Below are 22,698 nucleotides of genomic sequence, written 5' to 3'. Positions count from 1 at the left end.
CCGAGTAAGTCTACAGTATATAATTTACTGCAGCTGGAATAAGATGAAGAGACAAGAGAAGACATGATGATGATGATGATGATGGTTGGATCTCGGCCGGGCGTTTACGCCGAGCGATTTATAGCCCTGATCCTAATAAAAAACAACAAACATAATGAACATTCACCTAACCTGACTCTCAACTCTCATCCCCCATGTTATGTCTCACTTCACTCTTTCGTGAACCTATTTGGTTAGATAGATGGACCGTTATTGATCCCACAAGGGGAATTCAGTTCTCATGGCAGTATACATCACAGTATGAAACCAGTAAGACTCCCTAATCGGGAGATAAGCGACCGCCAGGTCACATGTTGTATACACCGCTTTGCGTGATTTCAGGGCAAAATCTGTAGGAGCAGTGTCCAAAAATGTGTTTTAAATTGGCCTGATGGTGGCGCTAAATGGGACAGATCCATGTTGATGACAGGACTCTAGACATACTGTGTGCCGCTTTGCGTGATTTTAGGGCAAAATCTGTAGGCGCAGTGTCAAAAAATGTGTTTTGCAAGAATCGGCTTCAAGGTGGCGCTAGAAGAGGGCCATGTGAGAATGGAGATGAGAGGTGGAGGTTGTGGTTTGGCAGCCAAGGAGTGTGTGTGCAAAGTTTGGCATGGATAGGGGCAACGGTGGCGGAGATATGAGTAGGGAAAAAGTGTGATGTGTGACGTGACAGACAGACAGACAGACAGACAGACAGACAGACAGACAGACAGACTGACAGACAAACAGCCGGTGGAGGTTTTGATAGTAACTGCGACCTGACGGTCGCAACAAACACAGGACAGAAAAAAAAGAAAAGAGATATAAACTTGTGAATGTACTGTATACTGCATTCTGTAAGTCTACTGTATATAAATCTATACCAGTGGTTCCCAAACCTTTTAGCTCAAGACCCAAAAAGAGAATTGGATGTTCGCCTGGGACCCAAAGTGGTGAAAATAGCTGATCTACAAGTTCAAAACATGTCGCTTGGTGCAGCGGTTGTCATACCGTACAGCGGGTATATAGTCTTGGCACTTGAACTGACCCTTATCCTCCTGGGTGGCTGTTGTATTGTGATGTTGGTGAACTAACTGTAAGCATAGAGGCTTACGGCATCCTGCCTTTATCCTCGTTTCAAACAACTCGGGATAAGAGTGCCAGTTATCCTCCCAACTTGTAAAAAGTTAGTGCGAGCGTAAAATGTTAAAAGACTCTGAAACCCCCGGCTTGAAAGCGCCCCGCCGGGGGAATCGCATCTGGAGGCGGTGTTTTGTTTCCCTTTACGGAAAAAGGCATGGATAAAACATTATCATTGACATCTGATCTGGTTTTCAACGTCGCGTCCGGGGACCACCATGGGCCCAAGATGGTCCCTTACGGGGTCTGTAACTCTGAGAGCTTGCAAACTCTCAGAGTTGCATTTACACTGAGGATTTAACAGTGTATTATCAAATGAGGGGTCTGTCGGCTAGTGGATGTCAAACTGGGGGTCCTTGAAATTAAAAAGGTTGAGAACCACTGACAAACATTTTAGTTTGAGTGTAAAATGTTAAAGATATTCAACCTAGGGATGGGACGATAAGCGATATTATCGTATATCGTCATAAAAAACACTCACGATAATCGTATTGTGGAGATTTCATTTATCGTGATATCATCCTCCGTCATGCTGCACTGGGTTATATTCACCTTTTAATAGCTGAGCTGCATATCCGGTACCACTTAAACCCTCTAGAATTGGTAAAAGGTACTTGTAATATACATACTTGATACAGTCTTTTTTTCACTCTCTATCAAATGTCTTTGCCAAAAAATAGCCGATCTACAAGCTCACAACGCGACGCGTTGCGACCCGATGTGAGCTTCTAGATCTGCTATTTTTTGGCAAATGTTCCGCCCAAGGATCATGGATTTTGATTATCACGATAATATCGTAAATCACGATTTCTTTTGTCACAATAATCGTGATATGACATTTTCATATCGTCCCATCCCTAATTCAACCCCCCCCCCCCCCCCCCCCCGACTTGAAAGCGCCCCGTCGACAGAATCGACAACATCTTGGAGGAGGTGTTTCGTTTCTCTTTATGGAAAAAAAAAGGCATGGATAAAACATTATCAATGACATCTGATAGTGAGCTTTAGGGAGAGGTCCCCCAGCGAGAGCCAGAGGAAGTGGCTCTCATAAACACAACTAAATCACATCTCGGCATCTCTTCCCTTTTGTCTGTTCCTCAGCTGCTCTCTCTTTCGGTCCACTCTGGCCCCCAAGAATACGCTCACAGAAAATAGAAAAATAAAAAGAATGCCATACCAGTGGTTCCCAAACCTTTTAGCTCAAGACTAGGGATGGGACGATATGAAAATGTCATATCACGATTATTGTGACGACAAAAGAAATCACGAATTACGATATTATCACGATATTCAAAATCCATTATCCTGGGGCGGGACATTTGCCAAAAAATAGCAGATCTACAAGCTCACAACGCGTCACGTTGTGACGCGTTGTGACGCGTTGTAGATCGGCAATTTTTTGGCAAATACATCTGATAGAGTAAAAAAAAAGACTGTACAGAGTACGTATATTATAAGTACCTTTTACCAATTATAGAGGGTTTAAATTCCCTTTTGTCTGTTCCTCAGCTGCTCTCCCTTTCAGTCCACTCTGGCCCGCAAGAATATGCTCACAGAAAATGGATAAATACAAAAAATGCCATACAGGGTTTTGTGATGTTATATGTTGGCAAAAATCTGTTTGTGTGCGCTTATTTATGTGTTAAAAAAGTGATGAGAGCTGTTAGTGTAAGTCAATGAGGAGACTACTGTATTTTGGATTAGAAATGTCAAAATCAACGGAGCAACTATTGTTGTACTACTCATTGTGGGACGGCAGTGGCTCAGGGGTAGAGTGGCCGTTTGGCAACCGGAAGTTTCCCAGTTCGATCCTGGGCTCCCCCAGAGTGTTGAAAGTGTCCCCTAATTATAACCCCTAATTGCAACCGATGAGCAGGTTGGTTTCCTCCACCGTTGGTGTATGAATGTGTGTGTGAATGGATTAATGTAATGCACAATCTCTGTAAAGCGCCTTGGAAAAAGGCGATATATAAATGCACCATTTACCATGTATCATGCTTTAAGGTTGAGGAGTCCCTCAGGGCTCTATACTAGTCTCTTTTCTATTTTCCGTTATTGTGGCGAAAGCTTTTGCTTAAAATAGCCGATCGTAAGAAGGGTGGGCTCCAAGGGAGAATAGTTTGGTATTGGTAACCATAAGAATAAGTAGGGATTGTCCTTGTCTTGTGGTTTGTTTGCTTGTTTGATTGATTGAAGCTTGTTTACATTGTGGTGCGTCTGATGTATGGTGCTTCCAGCCTGATGTATGGAGACTGGAGAGCAGTGATGGGATGTTCAAAGGGTTAACCATGTGACCCTCTGCAGCCCTCAGACTGGATGTAACACATTAATAATTAGTTCTACAAGCATTTCATTGGTGTGTGTGTTGGCAGTGACAGCTTAACTACATTCACTCTTCCAGAGCTGCAAAATGAACATTAACTTTACCCTGTTGGTATCAAATATGCAATGTTGATAGCCACCACCACAAAATCTATAATATTCAAAACAAGTGTCAAGTTTCATTCTGGTAAAAACAAAAGCAAAAGGGCTTTTTGATCTGAAACCACAGCTGATAAAGAGACATCTAGAAAACCACACGGCTCAGTGGAAAACATTTCTAGAAAGACAGATAACTGTTTAACTTTATTTGGACAGTATTCACCACCTTGTAATCTCTGTCTGTAATGAGAGGGCTGGCTTTGCTGCGTTCAAGTTGGCTACTGATGTCAGCTGCACATCGTCTCTGTCGGGGGGAAACCTCAAATATTCCAAAACTGTTACTTTTCAGGATTAAAATTCTGAAATGGCAAAAAATAGCAGATCTACAAGTTCAAAACGTGCCACTTCAAGCTGCGGTTTGAGCTTGTAGATCTGCGTGATCTGTGTGATCTGTGTGACACTGAAGTATGCTCAAGTATGGGGCATTAATTTACGAAAAAACACAAAAAGTATAAATTATGGAGATAGGAGTTTTCTGCCAGACAGCAATGATATAGAGTATGATACTGTTCCAAGGCTTGTGATGTGCACTGCAGTGTTAATTTGCATAAATATGACATCATGCTATATGTTTAACCCTGTTTAACCACAGTCCACGTGTGCAAGTTTACAAAATTGTCATCCATAATGGAGGGCTCTGTGGCATGAATTAAGCCTGATGTACAGTATGCTTGGTTGCGCATTGTGTGTCTCACAACCATAAAGAGTGAGATCTACAAGCTCACAACATGGCGCTCTGGGACAAATTGTTGAGCTTGTAGATTGTCTATTTTTGGTATGAGACACTGCACTGGAGTGAGACTAACAATAAATCAGCCACTAGTAGTTAGGGGTTGACCACTGGCAGTGGTGGATGAAGTACTCAGATATTTTACTTATTTACAAGTACTAAAGTAGCAATACCACAATATGAAAAATACTCAGTTACAAGTAAAAGGCCTGTGTTCAAAATCTTACTTGAGTACAAATGTACAAAAGTATTGGCATCAAAATATACTTTCACTACCAAAAGTGAAAGAATTAAAATGTGTGAAGATAGCAGATCTATTTTCAAATAACCTATGTATAAAATAGGGAGGTTGAAGTGGTTAATGTATGTTTTATAATACAATATTTTGGATCTATATATAAGTAACTAAAGTAACTAAAGTAGTCAAATAATTGTAGTGGTCTTCTAGTGGAGTAAAAAGAACAATAATTGCCTCTGAGATGTAGTAGAGTAGAGGTAAAAGTATTGAAAATTGGAAATACTCCAGTAAAGTAAAAAAAATAATACCTCAAAATTGTACTTGTACAGTACTTGAGTAAATGCACTTAGTTACTTTACACCACTGACCGCTGGATAGTTTTCTGAGCCCGGATGTGTTGACTAATACCACAAATGGCCCTTTCTCGCGTGTCATTTCATTTTGGTTTTTCCAGGCACTTCTGGTGTGCTGAGGCTCTGACCTTTGGTTTTCTGGTCAGACTGGTAATCTAGCGGCTCAAGCCGCTCCTACATTTGCACTCATTATAACGTCACTCCAAAGAAGAGAGCCCGGCTGAATGCCTGCAATGTGAAGGCAAAAAAAAAACTGTTACCGTCGGGCAGAAACCTCATATCTCCATTATATTTCAACTTTTAAAATATATTTTCGTACATGAAAAGTCCCACAGCGTCATAGAAGTGTCGCGCAAAACAGCAGGTCTACAAGCTCACAGCGTGTTGTGAGGCCATTTTCAGTATTTTATATTCATTTTCTTTTGTAAATAGCAATAAAAAACTGAATGGTTTGGGACATACAAGGTTTCCACCCGACAGTGACAAAACGCAACTGGGGGAAAGAGGAAAAAGGCATCCTCAGTCATGCAGATAAAGCTGTGGGCAATGGAACTGTGTCACTGTGTGTGTGTGTGTGTGTGTGTGTGTGTGTGTGTGTGTGTGTGTGTGTGTGTGTGTGTGTGTGTGTGTGCTCTATACAGTGGCTCCCTTATCAGGGGTGGCGTACGGACAAGCGAAGGCCCGCGGGGGCTTGAATCACTGCAGTCTCTGTCACACGCAGTCAATGAAGGAGGGTTTTTTTCTCCCCCAGCAGACAAAGAGAGGCTGTCTGCGGAGCCTGTGACAGGTCGCACACCACTGCCCTCCTGCTCTCATTAAAAGCCCTACTAGGTCAAGGGGAATGGGAGGAGGGACGACCAGGCAGTGGAGGAGAGTAGCTGAGTACATTTACTCAGTGCTGGGAGAGTAGCTATTGGAGTTTTTCCAGTACTTTTTACTTCTACTCTACTACACCTCAGAGAGGCAAATAATGAACTTTTACTCCACAATTATTTGAAGAATTTAGTTACTAATTACTTTGTAGATTTGGATTATTATTACAAAACATACATTACCCACTTCAGCCCTACAGTATGTACAAAGGGAAAGCAACTGGTTGGAATAACGTGTTGTTCCTTCCACCTGTCAGGTGAAAAGAAGCGGATTGGACTCCTCAGGCATAGAAGGAAGCATGAGGTCAGTCTGTTGTTCTCCCCAGGTTGGCAGAGGGAGTGTAGCGCCCAGGATTACATTTGACACCATGTGAGAAAGATGGGTTACAAAAATGTGGAATAAAAAAGTAAAAAAAAATGGTTATTTGTGTTTATCATCTATTCTTTTTTTGCGTATAAGTGAAATATTCTAACATAAAAACTTGAATGAAATCTAAATATCGGTAAAAAAAAAACCTGGATAATCAGTGGTGTGGGACTATCCAGAATTGGGATCGGACGCAAAAACCTGGTATGTGTAAGGCTCTGTTATTTATTGCAACACTAATGAAACAAACAATACTTCCAACTGAGTGTGATTGTACAGACATATGACACACTGAGTGTGTACTGTAAGTGTGTGAGTACAGACATACTGTATGACAGCGTGGTAACAAAGCGTGACAGATTAGCAGTCTATCCAGAAACAAACTAGACACATTCAAAGGGCGGTTGCATGCAGCTGTTTACAACTCAACCCCCAGACAAAGGGTCAATTATGTAGTTTAGTCTTTGCTACTCATTTTCTGAGTACTTCATGGTCAGGTTTACATGGGATTCTGCACTCTTGCTGGCATGTGTTGTGAATATGATCCTTACAGTGTTGTCTTCTTGCATCGTTGTTATTTTTGATCATTCCGAGTTGCCTGTTTATTTCCTTTGTTTTGTCGAACCTGTCCAATGAACCAAATATACACACAACCGCAGACTACAGACAAGGCAACCTGGAGGTAGAGCTGGGCCATTTCAGCACCCTGAACTGCACATACAGCGAGAGACAAAAACAAATAAACACACGTACAATTGGACAGCAATTGGAAATTCGTTTTTGTGCAAGCTCCATCGTTTTGGTATTTAAGAGAAAGGGAAGATGAAGTGGAGTGAAGTGATACGCTATGGACATTAGTAGACCTGAGGCAGATTCTAAAAACAATTTCTAAATCTGACCTAAGTTTTCTGAAAATGTTCAAACATTTATCCCAAAAATGTATATTGCTATATATACTGTACATACTGTAGCAACAACAATCACAAAAGGGGTTTCCGTATTGAAAGCTAAAGTTAGGTATAGGGGTCCCCGGTCTAAACGGGTTAAGGCTAAGGCTGGGTGATATTAGGAAAACCTTCGATATTCGATAACGTTGTTGAATACCCTGATATCGATATTACTCACGATATTAGTAAAAACAATTGTATTATATAGTTTTTAATGTTTTTGTGCTTTAGGTCCACTGCTTTTTTGCATGTGCTACGTGCATGCATAGTGTGTCTATTAATTAATTTGACACATACACCAATACCTCATTTCAAGCCGTCTTCGTCGATATGTATACCTTGCATGTTGATACCTCGATATCGATATATTTTTGATATATTACCCAGCCTTAGTTAAAGTTGTACTATGTAACTTTTTTTATAAAACAAATCTTAAAATTCTCCTAACTATTAAATCACAAAAGTTTTAGAAGATCCGCGCCGTGAATTTCAGCCTGTAAAGCCTTCTCTGTATGTAAACTGAGATCCTTGCCGTGGACCGGATCTCGCGCCAAAATTGCGTCATCACACTACCGGCCAATCACAGCGAGGGTTATACAACTGCCGGCCAATCACAGCGCATCTTGAAGTGGGGTCGCTATGGCAGCCATATTTGTTGTCGCCCGTTTGTACCATCCCTTCTCTAGGTAATTTCGCCTACCAGGCAGGGTGAAGGAGTCCGTATCTCTGGAATTACTGAACGCACAGGAACAAGGGACCCCTTAAAAGATAGATCTCAGCGAGGTGGAGGCAGACGCGGGGGTCTGAAGGTACGAAAAACGTCCGAAAGACGCGGACGCGACCGCGGTTTGCTATAGGGCTAATGACCACTAGTTGGGCATCTTACACAGTATGGCTTTAAGGCACGAGAATAATACAAATCTTCGTGTTGTCTATTCTGTGAAACATTCTGAGAATAATCGTAGATCTACAATCTCACAACATGTAGAGCTATTTTCCACTAATTGATTTGGTGTAGAGGGAGGAAGAAAAGGAGGGAACCAACTAAGTATAGGCCTCTGGGGAATCCCGGTCAACAAAGTATACACGGTTTAAGTGGTTAAATTATATTAAAACTCTTTTAATGCTCTTTTAATGTCCAATAAATCAAATTAAGCTAGACTAGACAAGTCTAGACTAAAGTAAACTGAAATAAGCTAAACAAATCCAGCATGGCCATATCCCAGCAACTGACGCCTCAGGCATGGCTTTGCAAATAAGCAGCTGCAGCTTTGCTACCTCCATGCCTGGGTATTGGGCAATGGCTGATAAAGACTGCACAAGTAAACAACTTATGATATCGTCACTGTCAGGTGGAAACCTTGTATTTCCTTTTTTATTATTATAAAATGAAAAAAAAAAAAAAAAAAAAAAAAAAACATTTTAGAATTGTGAAATATAGAGATCTACAAGCTCACAATGCAGCTCAATGCGATGAGTAGCAAGCTTGTAGATCTGCTATTTTCAATACTTTTGTGCGACATTAAATATACAGGGGGGAGGGCAAGGTCTGTAACTGAGCAACGATACAGTATGTGCTGCTGCTGCCTACAATTAATCCCATTCCTGCACGTCTGAGCCTCTTGCACATTATCGGGATCTCACTCAGCTTAATGCGTGCTTAATGTAGAGTCAAGGAAAACGTCTTCGACCTTTACCGCAATAAATTAATAATGTGAGAAACAGAAATGGGAAAATATGCACTATTAATTATGTTCCCCTCCTTGCAGCCCAGTGCTAGTACTGTACGTCTTCTGCCGTGGCGGCTGCGGTGTGATTTTGGAGGTCCTTTTCTTTCTTTTTTTACTTTGGTTTGAGCACATGTCTAAAGTTGGGACGCCAGGCTTAATGTGGTTAAACAGAGTAGCTTTATGACATGAATCCATGCATGCCTATTCTAGCATAGCTATTCTGGGCATGTCGTAACAGGTGAAAGTGGACAAACATTCTGTGAAACCTTTGGTAAAAATAGGCAAATATTATCATTATCATTTATTTCTTAATCTATAAAAAGGTCACAACGTTGGCTATCTAGGACCTAGAGATTTGAGGTTGTATCTTATAAATGGGTCTATTTTCACTACTTGCGTAAAACAAAGTAAAAAGGGTTTAAGTGGTTTGGGTTCTGTCTTAATACATTCTTAATCAAGTGCCAAGTAAAACATCTTCGGACTTACATCGCAATAATTAATGTGAGAAACCAAAATGCGGAAAATATTATGTGCTATTAATTATGCTGCTCCTCTCTGCGCAGAGCAGTGAGAGCACATGCTCGGCTCCATCCAGCCTGTATAGGGATGGGACGATAAGCGATAGTATCGTTTATCGTGATTAAAAAACACAAACTAAAATCGTGTCGTGGAGATTTAATTTATCGTGATATCGTCCTCCGTCATGCACTGGGATCAATTCACCTTTTATTTGCCGAGCTGCATATCCGCTACCACTAAAACCCTCTATAATTGGTAAAAGGAACTTAAAATATACATACTTGATACAGTCTTTTTTTTTCACTCTCAATCAAATGTCTTTGCCAAAAAATAGCCGATCTACAAGCTCACAACTTGTGTGAGCTTGTGGATCTGCTATTTTTTGGCAAATGTTCCGCCCCAGGATAATGGATTTTGATTATCGCGATAATATCGTAAATTGCGATTTCTTTCGTCACAATAATCGTGATATGAAATGTTCATATCGTCCCATCCCCAGCCTGTGCTGTGTTCTTCTAAGCCTGCAGTGTTGGCACGCTGCAGCACACTTGGCACTCCCACCAGCTATTGAGTTCTCACTAAATGAGGTCAGAGGCTGCTTGCTTTGTAGACCACTGGACACTGGTTCTCAACCTGTGGGTCTGGACACCGCTGGTGGGCGTGAGGATATTGTTAAGCAGAGGTGTAAAGTAACTATAGTACTTTTACTCAAGTACTGTACTGCACTTTTGAGTTATTTGGATTTCCAATTTACAATACTTTTACGCCACTACATCTCGGATCCAAATATTGTACTTTTACTCCACTACACTTATTTGAAAACTCTAGTCACTAGTTACTTTGCAGGTATAGATTATAATATTATAAAACATATATAAACCACTTTAGCCCTATTTTATACCTAGGCTGTTTGAAAATAGCCGATCTACAAGCTCACAACGCATCGCGCTGCGAGCTGTTACTGTTATTAATTATTGTGCCTATCGGGATAGTTTGGACCTTATTAACGTTCAGGGTGCCAATCCCGAACTAGTTCGGGAATTTTTTTAATTTTCGAGCCGGGCCGCCGGCCGTCATCTGTTTACACGGCCCGCGAGAGCGTCGCGCCGCCGATATTTGCCATCCACTCCAATGCAATCCAGGATCTTTAGAGCTCATTTTCTCTGTTCCATGCATATCCATGAGGTGTGGAAGGCTTAATCACGGCTAAATCACCGAAAATAGGGCTTCTAAAATGCTTGGTAGCCAATAGCTAACTTCAAGCTAACTTCATCCTGTTCCTGTTCATGCACAAAGGAAAGTGTTCAGGCGCGTCATGGCTGCGCACGGCTTGTGCATATACAGCGTATGTCTATGGTGGATTCTATGGCCATTGGGCGCCCTCTAGTGGTGATTCTGGGCACTGAAAGGGTTAAGTGGGCCCCCCCAAATAATTGGCAAAACACTTAAGATCTTAATCTATGTATATTTATATTTGTAAAAAACTACATCAGGGGGCACGGTGGTGCAGTTGGGGGCGTGCCCAGACCCTGGGTGGGGCTGGGCGAGGTTGGCGAAAGGTCCTTTCTGTGTGTTTGCATGATCACACCATGTTTTAATGATCAAACGATTGTGCTTACCTTTCTTTCAAAGGAGAAATAAAATTGAGAAAACGTACAACCACAACTTACAAGTAAGGTCTGATCAGAAAAGGCATGAACCCCTGTCAACAATCAACAGTAAGTTGTCACATACTGTAAGTAGGCTACTACAAGGGATAGATTGTGTATGTCCTGTACACTTGGAGTAAATGTATACTTAATATACTGTTAATATACAGTTAGTGCACTTACAGTATGTCTACACCTGCTACTAGCTCTTTCATCAAGCTATTATCAGGCGGTCCAAGGGCTGAGTCAGCAACTAAAAATCGCCTGGTTTCTGATACTCTTTCCCTAATCCCACTGTGCTCCTGCCTGCTTACTCTCTTATTATTATTTACCCCCAGCAGTATCATTTTTCAGTATCTGTCCTGTGTTTCATAACTGCTGTACTGCCATGACAATTGAAATGCACCCATGGGATTAATAAGGGCCTGTCTGTCTGTCTGTCTGTCTGTCTGTCTGTCTGTCTGTCTGTCTGTCTGTCTGTCTGTCTGTCTGACTGTCTGTCTGCCTTTCTGTCTGTCTGCCTGTCTAACACCAGGTTAACCTAACATCTGAACAACATGCAAAATCTAAATAACATTATTAGATTTACATGACGCTAGGCATTTAGCTGTTTTTCTTTTTTAATTCAGAGCGGCTTAACCAATTAAGCCCCGTTTTATAATTTGTCTTATAATTTGTCTATTTTAGAAACAAATGTAGAAAATGTCCAACTATAATAACTGTGCCCAAAATAAGGGCGCCAGGGTTAACGTGGTTAAAGTGCTTTAATTCCACAGACCATCCACATGAAAAGCACCAGTATAGTATGCTGTTGCTAACTAGTGAAAATAGCAAATCTACAAACTCACAACGAGGCGAGAAGCGACACGTTGTGAGCTTGTAGATCTTCTATTTTCACTAGTTAAGTTTAGGTCCTGTGGGCAAACGTCTAATTTCTCTTTTGGGTCTCGAGCTAAAACACTTGGGAAGCACTGTTTTAGAGCACTCAGGCACTTGATTCTGCTCAGGGTCTCACCGGTCACACAATGTATTAACTGTCTCTTATATATTTTTATTTGACAAATAAAAGGAACATAAACCTGAAGTGAAGTGGAATGAAGAGAGATCAGTTAGAAATCTTAAGCTTTCAGTCTGTGGGAGTTCTGAGTGCTTTGTACACTCGGGTGTAACTGTAAATCACTTCAGTTAGTCTTGATGCACAAAGAAACATCAAATATTGACACAGACACTTACAAATGGCCGTGCTGTACGGGTACAGTAGCCTGGATGAACTGTTCGACCTGTGACTGCAGGTACAGTAGCCTGGATGAACTGTTCGACCTGTGACTGCAGGTAGCCACACCCTCGCTCTCTCTCTCAAGACAGAAAGAGAGACTGAGGTCCTTATCAGAGCCTCACCTTCCTTTCTTGTGTGTTCTGTGCTAGATAAATCTACCAAACCTTGCCTGAAGTGGACTTCATTCATACTGTACATACAGCTAACACGGCTAGGGCTGTATTTTGATTGTCTTAAGTACCAGCTCTTAAACCTTTTTGTCAGAGAGTTCCGACTTTCCGACGTGCAGCTTTACGAACTCTAATTCGGGATAATGCTTTTCAGAAGATGCGAGTGACGTCATTTTGTAGTTGAACCGGGCGTTCGGTGGGCGGAGACAGTATGGACAGGCCTTTAAGTTAAGGCATAAGAGCTGGTACTTAAGACAATCAAAATAGGGCCCCTAAGAGTCTAAAGCCCATCTATCTACATCCAAACGGTAAATAGCAACTTACTGTAAATTATACTACATTGGTTCCATCGATCACAAAATGTATTATTTTATTCAAATTGGTTTTCTTTTTCGTTTGATTAACTGAGATTAACAGAGGTCAACAACACAAATCATATTATACAGGTACTAACCTAACTAACGTCAGGTAGTAACCGAATCCAAGAAGACACAGCCAGACTGAGGCCCCATTCAGAGCCTCACCCAGTGCAACAACACAGGCTTGTCCTACTAAGTGACACACGGGAGGCCCTGGGCAGCTCGTGAAGAAAAGCCCACAGACTGTGCGACCAACTGACACTGGAAACAAGGCAACGTGAGACCTGGGTTACCTGGGTTGGAACAAAAACCAATACGCTGGGGGGGGGGGGGGACAAAGGATGGGGGAGAGAGAGCGAGAGAGAGAGACAGACAGACAGGGAGAGAGAGAGACACAGAGAGAGAGAGAGAGAGAGAGAGAGAGAGAGAGAGAGAGAGAGAGAGAGAGAGAGAAGGGGGAGCATAAACAGACAGACAGAAAACATACATTATCGTCTCTGTTGGGTGGAATCCTTGTGTGTCCAAAACTGCCACTTTTCAGGAAATGGAGAAAAAAAAAGAGCCTGTGTTCTACTAGTGGATTCCCCAAAACACTTGCCCCAAAATCACAGTCGCCCCGGGGGGGGCGAGCGTGTTTTGGGGTTTTACCGTTCCAATGGATCCAATGTAGTTATTATTTATTCACAAGATCTTCGTACTTTTGATTAGTTCAGTCTTTATAAAACCTACACATGCACACACAAAAAAAAGCTAAAATAAATCTAGCTTCTAGACCGGCTACTTGTGCAACTTTTGTGTAACACTATAATGTGACAATTTAGGATATTCATTTACAATGAAAAAAGGGGAAAAAAAAGAGAGAAAAAAACATAAAAACTTGAAATATGGATATACAAGGTTTCTGCCTGACAGCGACTATAAATAGAGAGAGAAAGAGATAGAGGGGGTGTCGCTGCCATGGGGAGTGAATCTGATTACATAGAAGAAGAATTGGATACACACCTCTATTGTCTAAAGCACTGTACCGTCCCCCTCTAACTGGGGGGGTGTCAAGAAGAAAGACCGCAGGACCTCGGGGGAAATGTGGATTTAGAGGTGGAGACAAGAGAATACAGAGTGAAAGAGGGAGAGAAAGAAAGAAAGTGCACCGGAGAAAAGGGTGAAAGTAGGATAATAAAAGAAAGAGAGACATAGAACAAGAGAGCGAGTGTGTTTCAATACCGTGTGTCTGTTACATAACAGCAGGGGTGTCACAACAAGAGGGGGAAAAGTGGGACTGAGATACCAGGGCCCAAGGTGGAGGGGCCTTAATTATTTTATACTTTTTATTATTGAAAAATAGCAGATATACAAGCTCACAGCACGGCACCGAGTGCCGCGCTGCAAGCTTGTATGTAGATCTGTTATTTTTGAAAAGTCGTGAAAATGAGTGCAAATCTTTGAATATATGTATTTTTTTAAGCGAACGTTTCTAACTCAAATTTGACTTCTGGGGGGTCCCTGGAACTAGATATTTTGAGGTGGGGGTCCATGGCCAAGTAAATATCAATTAGGAGGTCCTTCACATAACATGAAAAAGTTTGAGCACCACTGACATGGAAACATGAACCCCCTCCCCCTATGAGGAACATTCATGGGGGGCCCGCCGCAGTGAATGCTTGTACCCAGGGCCCAGAATTTTGGTGCCACACCCCTGCACAACAGAGCAACTTGTTTGCTTTCATTCAAAGCTACGGCCCTGGTATAATGTTGTCCCAACATTCAGCGCCTCAGCAGCTCCGCTGGGACTGCCCCAGACACACAGAGACACAGACAGTAGATACTGAAAAGATACGGGAGATACATATTATGTATCCACTGCCCCACGGTGTCTGCTGGGAGAGTTCTTATCACGAGACACAAACTAGCAGTTCAATGTTTCGGGTTTTCTTTTCTTTCTTTCTTTTTTTTACACACACAGGCATCTTTCTTTTCTTTTTTTTTTTACACACACACAGGCAACTGTTGGATTCGACGGTTTTACCTGGAATTATGACTCGTTTTGTCCTCTCAAAATAGGCTCTGTGCAGGTTTCCAGAAGGTGGCTTGCTTAACCCCGTTGCAGTTCGGTTTCCCATGCATGGCCTTGTTTCGTTAATTGGCTCAGCATGCAGATTTGATCTGCTGCCGAGCCAATCAAACTAAGCTATGGGAAAATTAACCAGAACAGGAAACAGGTATGCCACCTTCTGTGTTCCTGTGTGCACAGATTCTCATGGAATAAGACATAATAAAATCTCATGACTGAAACATTTTGTTTATTAGAATTATGGTTAATTTATTTAGGTATATCATTTTAAGTGAGTAGTCTCAACTCCTTGCAACAAAACAGTTTTACGTTTTAAATCACAGATTGAGGCTTTATAACCTTTGCTTTTATGAAATATCCATTACCTTTAGGGTTTTGTGGAAGATACTTCTGCAGCAAAGGTCGTCAGGAAAGGGATTCAAACCCGCAACTCGCTGTCAAGCTGCACAGAGCCTATATGTGGTATGCGCCTCGACCATTAGGCTGCCCCCTAATCCATGGATTCTATTGCAAAATAATACCATAGATGTATAAAAGCTTGAATTTGTTGTTCCACTAACACCAAGCATTGGCCTTAAAGATGGGGTGCCATGATTTTTTCCCCCAAAAAAACATGATGACCAGGTATTATGATTATACTAGGAGGAAGATGTTATCCAGAAAAGTATACAGAAAAAGTTAAAATTATGTTCTTATGTGGCCACACCACTGACACCAGGGGTGTAGTTGTCCCGATTTAAAATGAAGCATCACAGAACTGAAAGTTCCTATGATTGGCTGCTAGCTGCGCTGTTCTGGCACCAGAAGCAACATGTTCTCCATAGGATTCCATCCATTTCCCCCGAACTTTTACATTTGATTTTCTCACCTTAATAAACATTGTCATGAATACTTTATGGTTCCTGTCGCTAGTTTAAAGCGTTTTGTGAAAATATGGTCCAATTTATGTTATAATTGATGTTAGAGCAGGGCATGCTGTGATCATAGGCTTGTGATGATTCTTCTTCATGTGCTTTATTTTCGGCAAGCTCAAGACAATATCCCGTGTATCCCTGCGGTTGCACGTGACCGTTGGCAGCCAATAGCATTCGAGATGGTACCATTTCTACCAATGAACGTTGATTTCTACAATGATGGCGTCACCCATACAACGGCAAAAAAAACTTCATTTGCGCAGCATAGAAACCAAAGGTCAAATTTTGGATCTACAGTATCTGTTCTGTAGATGTAATGTCCACGCTAACAGACTGAACTTCTTACCCGCCAACTCCCTGGAAGTTTAGGTCACGCTAGATATAGATGCCAGTGGAATGCCTAAAAACTGTCAAATAAACTGGGCCGCGTGCAATTGTGGGCCTTTAGGATTCAATCTCAACCGCATAATGATACAATTCAATGTAGCCGTAATGGAAAACATATTCTAATAGTGATGCACACAGTGAAATACTCAGTGGTGTTTTTATGCCAATGGTTCTCAACCTTTTCAGGCCGTGACCGCCCAAAATAATCACCATTTTTACCACTTTCTTATATTATTTGACAATTTGGACAATGTTTGACAATTTCTTATAGTATAGTTTGTCTTATAGTATAGTTTGTCAATTACTTTTGATGCAGTAACGGCCTTTTTCTTAGCTTTTTTTTAGGTTTTAAAAAGGTCATAAAAGACCTTAAATTGTCACTTCACTGTCATTTGGCGACCCACAGGTTGAGAACCACTGTTTTATGCAACTAAAATGTAAACATGTAAATAGTAGTACATGTACAGATAGTGCTGTCCAAACGTTAAGACGAGAAAAACAAACCCAGAAAGACTTGACCAAAATGGATTGGACATTTTTGAGGTGCCCGTGCGGAAATGGGTCATTTCCATGGCTAAGAAAGATTTTTAGAGCTACGTTTACAATTAGTAAAAATACTCAGGTTGCGGTTACAGTAGGTTTTGGGGTTTGGGTTTAGGGGTTGGCGTTGGGTCTAATGTTATGTTATGGTTAAAAGGGCAAAACCAAACGGTAAAAATTGCTTTTTAACAACAATTGGTTTTGACGTCCCCACTGACATATAGGTCATGGAAAACTACTAAAATAATAGTAACGTACACAGTTCAAGCCTCAGTGTTCATTTATCCAATTGTAACTCAAAGAGTGTTGTTTTATGCGACTCAACTATAAGTGTAAATAAGTAGTACTGTATATGTACAGTAGTGTTTTCTAGACCAGTGGTTCTCAACCTTTTCAGGCCACGACCTCCAAAATAATCATATTTTAACTGGGAACCCCCAGGCGAGCACTAAGAGTTGAGGCATTACATTTTCACAATTTCTGCCTCTAATATTTGACAATTTGGCGAATGTTTAATTCCCTGGGGGTCCCGACCCACAGGTTGAGAACCACTGCTTTAGACCTAAGACAAGTTAGCCGCTCCTAGGGTATAGGTCTAAGTCCCACACCTGGGCAGCCGTATAAAGTAACTAAGTACATTTACTCAAGTACTGCACTTAAGTACAATTGAGGTAATTTTCTTTACTTTAGTATTTCCAGTTTTCAGTACATTTACTTCTACTCTACTACATCTCAGAGGCAAATACTGTACTTTTACTCCACTACAAATATTTGAAAACTTTGAAAAGTTTGTAGGGTTTAGTAGTTTACTTTGATAATTATTACAAAACAAAATTACCCAATTCAGCCCTATAAATTTCGGCCATTTACCATGCGACACATTATGAGCTTGTAGATCTGCTATTTTCAAAATATTTTTAATACATTTGAACACTTGTAAAATGAGACATTCTGCATGATGAGTACTTTTACTTTTGTGATTTATTTTATTTTATTTTGATACCAATTACTTTGTAGTTTGTACAAAGTTTAATGCAGTATTGACAGCTTTACTTGAGTAAAACAAAGATATAGTACCTTTTCCACCACTGCGCCTGGGAATGTGAGGCTGAAACTTCACTAGAATAACACGCGTGGTTTGTGGCCAAGAGGAGACGTGGGTTTAGTAAGATAACATAGATAGCATTGTGATGGTAGACCTCCCATCCTGGCTGTCCACACAGCATGCCCAGCACCAGTGGTGGAAGAAGTACTCGGATGTTTTCTTTTTACTCAAGTAGAAATACTCTTCTACAAGTACTGTATTCAAAGAGCGAAAGTAGAAAATATTGGCATAAAAATATACATTTGTACCAAATGTAAATGTATTCTTCTTCTTCTTGTTTTCCCCTTTTTTTCCTGACTATATCTACTGCATAGTACTGTGTTCTATCCGTCTGTCATTCAATGTTATATGAGATACTTCAATGGTTTCCTATGGAAATAAGCCTAGTCTTTTCTAGGATCTCCTTTTAGTAGACCTTGTACCAGTGAACTGTACCGTCATGAAACTGTACTTTTTCCTAAGCAAACTTCCTCTAATAAAGTCTTTAATCAATCAATCAATCAAAAACAATTGCCGATCTACAAGCTCACAACGCGTTGCGATCCCAAGCGCTGTGAGATAGATTGGCTATTTTTTTAATAATAATAGTTGTGTAGTAAAAGGTATACTATTTGGCTCTGCTCTTATGTGTAGAAGAGTAGAAGAAGTAGAATGTATTGAAAAAAAGTGGAAATACTCAAGTAAAGTAAAAGATTGTATTTAAGTGCAGTACTTGAGTAAATCATATCTTTCCACCACTGGTCACCATGGTTGGACGCTTTGCACACTTCTGCACTCAAGTTTGCAGAGAGGAAAGAATGGACGCTGGAGTTTGTGTATACATCCCAGTGCCTACGTCAAAAGGATGTTTTGTTAAAAAATGCTATTCGTATCATTTAGTTTCTGCCATTTTAACCATAACATAACCTTAAACCTAACGCCAACCCTTAACCCCAAACCTTCCCTGAGTATTTTACTAACTGTAATCTTAGCTCTAAAAAAATCTTTCCTTAGCCATGATGAAACATTAACCATTTCCTCACAGGGACCTCAGAAATGTCCCCCCCCATATGAGGTCAAAGTCTTTCTGGTTTCACCATCCTTGTGGGGACCTTTTGGTTCCCACGACGTGGGTAGTTAAAACCCATTCAGAACGGGTACACATTATTGTGTGTCATTATTTTATGCTTTAACTATTGAAAAATAGCAGATATACAAGCTCACAGCGCGGCACCGAGTGCCGCGCTGCGAGCTTGTAGATCTGCTATTTTTTTTTTTTATTGTGAAAATTAGAATTTTGACCCGATTCTATAAGTGTCTTTTGAATCCTTCTAAGATTTTTCTATGTCAGCAATCTGGCCAGCCATCGTCAAAGAAAAGGTCCTTTTCACTTAACTGGAGCTCAGTTAGTCTGTTCTTGAGAGACTACCATGTCAGTTGTTCTCAAACTTTTTCATGTGAAGGACCCCCAAAATGATATGTGTTTGGCCACGGACCCCCGTCTCAAAATATTTCAGTCCAGGGACCACCCAGAAGCAAAATTTGAGTTACAAACGTTCGCTTTAAAAATACATATATTCAAAGATTTGCAAACATTTTCACGACTTTTTCCAAAATAGAATATCTACAAGCTCGCACACGGTGCCGCGCTGTGAGCTTTTATATCTGCTATTTTTTACTGGTTAAAGCATTCAATAATTCTAGGCCTAAATGGGTTAAAGCAAGAACACACAGACGTAAACACAACTCACCTCTATCTCCGATATGAGTTGTGATCTGGTTGGTCAGGACCACCTAGAGAGAGAGGCAAAACAATCAGATATAGTATGATGAGCAGTTTCCCAACATGTGTGTGATGTAACCTGTACTGGGAGTTTGGGAGGGGAGGGGGGGTTTGGCAGAGAGAGGGGAGGGCAAACCATTTAGGGATAACAGTTAAGTCGTTCCTAAATGACTGAACCCAACCATAAGTCTGTCATCATCGCTCAATTAGTTTATAGCTAGTGACTGGAACCTGCAACGTGTGCCAAGTCCATCTCCAACTGTTCATCTGTTGCTTATGTCTGATTTAGACATGAATGTGTACCAGTGGTGGAAAAAGTACTCACATTTTCTACTTAAGTAAAAGTATCAATACTGCATTGAAGAGGTACTCTGTTACAAGTAGCAGTCCAGAATTCAAAATGTACTTGAGTAAGGGTGCCCTCACACCAAAATACCTAGATTGGAATCCGCCAATGCATTTCAATGAGAATGGAGCGTTTTTTTGCAGAAATCCTCTACTGGCAAAAAAACGCTCCATTCTCATTGAAATGCATTGGCGGATTCCACCATTTTGGTGTGAAAAATAGACCAAAATACCTATGAGAGTGGAATCCGCGTTCCGCCAATGCATTTCAATGAGAAGGGAGCGTTTTTTGCAGAAATCCTCTGCTGGCATGAAACCGCTTCACTCTCATTGAAATGCATTGGCGGAACGCGGATTCCACTCTCATAGGTATTTTGGTCTGAGGGCACCCTAAAAGTACAAAAGTATTGGCATCAGAATTTACTTTAAGTACTAAAAGTAAAAGTACAAAATGTTTGAAAATAGCAGATCTACAAGCTCACAACGCGTCGCAATGCGACGCGTTGTGAGCTTGTAGATATAGGTATAGGTATAGATATAGGTCGAAAAAGGTATAAAATAGGGCTAAAGTGGTTTATGTATGTTTTAACATATTATAATTTATATCAGCAAAGTAACTAGTAACTATAGTTTTCAAATAAATGTAGTGGAGTAAAAGTACAAAATTTGGATCCCAGATTTAGTGACTCAGTAAAAGTACTTAGTTACTTTACACCACTGATGTGTACCATGTCGCTCACCGGATATAGCTGATCTGCAAACTCACAACGCGAAGCGATTTGAGCTTGTTTTGAGCTTGTAGATCGTCTGTTTTCGCCGCGCGACACCGCCACGCAACAGAGTATGAATCACCCTTTATCATGCCATGTTTTTATTATTGTGTCTGTGTGAAGTTTTCTGTGTGTGTGAGTTGGCCTTGGTCACAAAGGCACGACTAGCAGCGTATGATAACAGTGTTTCCAGTAACAAGAGATAGTGTCCCAGTTTGCTTCACACGAGTAAGCATAATGTAATCTTTTGTCAAAACGGCACACTTTGGGTCTGAAAAATACTACATATGCCAAAACAACCAGCCAGACAGCTAACCGAAGCAAGTTCATAAGTGATAAAGTTTCCCGGGCGGGCCAGATACAATTCATTAGAATACAACAATACTGTTCTATTATCCTGTCTTTTAAGCTTTCATTCTAAGAAACAACATTCTGTGTTGCATTCATTACATTTTGCTAATTTTTCTGGTTTCTATGGTTATCGTCGATTCTTCAACGCTTTCTGCTGCAGAGCTCAAACTTGTTGAGTTTTCAGTCTCTTCAACGGATACAGGTCGAGTGTGCATCTAGAGTTCTAGACATTGTGGGCATGTTTGGCTAGTTTTTTCCAAATAGGAACAGGCAGAATAAATGTACAGTATGCTCTGGAAATAATTTAAAGTATGATAGTAGTAGTAGTATGATTTGATACATCATCAGACCTATATTTACCCTTCAACTTCTTGTTAATGCTGAAAATGACACCCAAACCCTATACTTTACCTCAGCTGAACAGAGTACCCCTCCTCTTTTCCTTGTACAGTACACCATCGTCACAGAAAATAGCAGATGTACTAGCTCACAACGCGTCACAATGTGACACGTTGTGAGCTTGTACATCTGCTATGTTTGCAGAATGTTCACTCCCAGAATAGAGACTCTATAGGGTTCGTGTGGGTAACCACTATGCCATGCTGTGTCATCCTTTAGAGATCTATAAAAATGCTGAGTCTATCTTCAGGCTTATCTAGCACGATTTATTTTCACCGCAGCCCATAAAACGTCTGGTTTTTCAAAAGTGTAATCACCATCGATTTTACTGACTTATTCCAAGTGTTTATCTTTACAACTTTTCAGAATGCACGTAAAACACATTTGGAGTGAATGATGGCTCATTTTGCGTGGCTGCATCGTCAGGTCCAGCCATATGGTTACATAAGTGTCGTCACAAGCTCACAGCCTCGTAGTGAGCTTGTAAACCGGCTTCTTTCAAACAGCCCACGTATAAAATAGGGCTCGAAGACAAAGGGAAACGGCTAATTTAAATGCTGGAAATTCTAATAATGTGGAAAGAACTGTACCAATGTTATAATTTTACATTCTCATAAACTATAAATGTATTTTATTAATTCTGGAAATTGGGGTTTGAACAGCTACAGTAGTCAATGCTGTGATGTCAGGAGTGGAAGAAGTCCAAACTGTCAAATTTACCCAAGCTTAATCTCTATGGTGAGGCAGTATGTGGTGCATCCTATGACTGCATGTTTTTAAAGGACTCTGGCCGAAATAATATATACAGTAGGCTCATTTTCCTACTTATATTGATCTCAAATTACTGTCCATGGGGTCTATTGCCCCTGTTGTCCATTTTACACAGCAGCCCTCAGGTGCTCATAAGCATGATACTACGTATAGGAAAATTCCAGCTTAGAAGGTAATCTGCGTATCTGTCTGTGTTCACGCCCGTAGCCAATCCGGGACCAGCATTCCTGGTGACGTCACCATCAACAGCCAATGAGGGACCAGCATTGTTGGTGACGTCACAAACAACAAACGAACTGATGGTGTGCTCTGCTGGCGCACAAGTAGGCCATACATGGCCACGAGTGCACAAGGAAGTTGGCAGTCATTGTTGTTTTTGACAGCAAATTTTGATTTAGTTTTAGTCACAGTCTTTTGAATAAAATGTCATTTAG

General features: G+C 40.9%; 1 protein-coding gene across 1 annotated transcript in view; it reads right to left on the bottom strand.

Moving 5' to 3' along the window:
- rad51b (RAD51 paralog B) overlaps positions 1-22,698 on the bottom strand; it is a 117,814-nt gene that overhangs the window by 76,616 nt on the left and 18,500 nt on the right. Inside the window, exon 7 of the mRNA XM_080743986.1 lies at positions 19,597-19,639. Coding sequence (XP_080600112.1) covers positions 19,597-19,639 — 43 coding nt within the window. The remainder of the gene's footprint in view (positions 1-19,596; positions 19,640-22,698) is intronic.

The sequence above is a fragment of the Nannobrachium achirus genome, assembly GCF_963921795.1.
Source record: "Nannobrachium achirus genome assembly, chromosome: 16".
In the NCBI taxonomy this organism is placed as follows: domain Eukaryota; kingdom Metazoa; phylum Chordata; class Actinopteri; order Myctophiformes; family Myctophidae; genus Nannobrachium; species Nannobrachium achirus.
The sequence above is the reverse complement of the archived record's forward strand: the minus strand, read 5'-3'. Positions and strand labels throughout refer to the sequence as shown.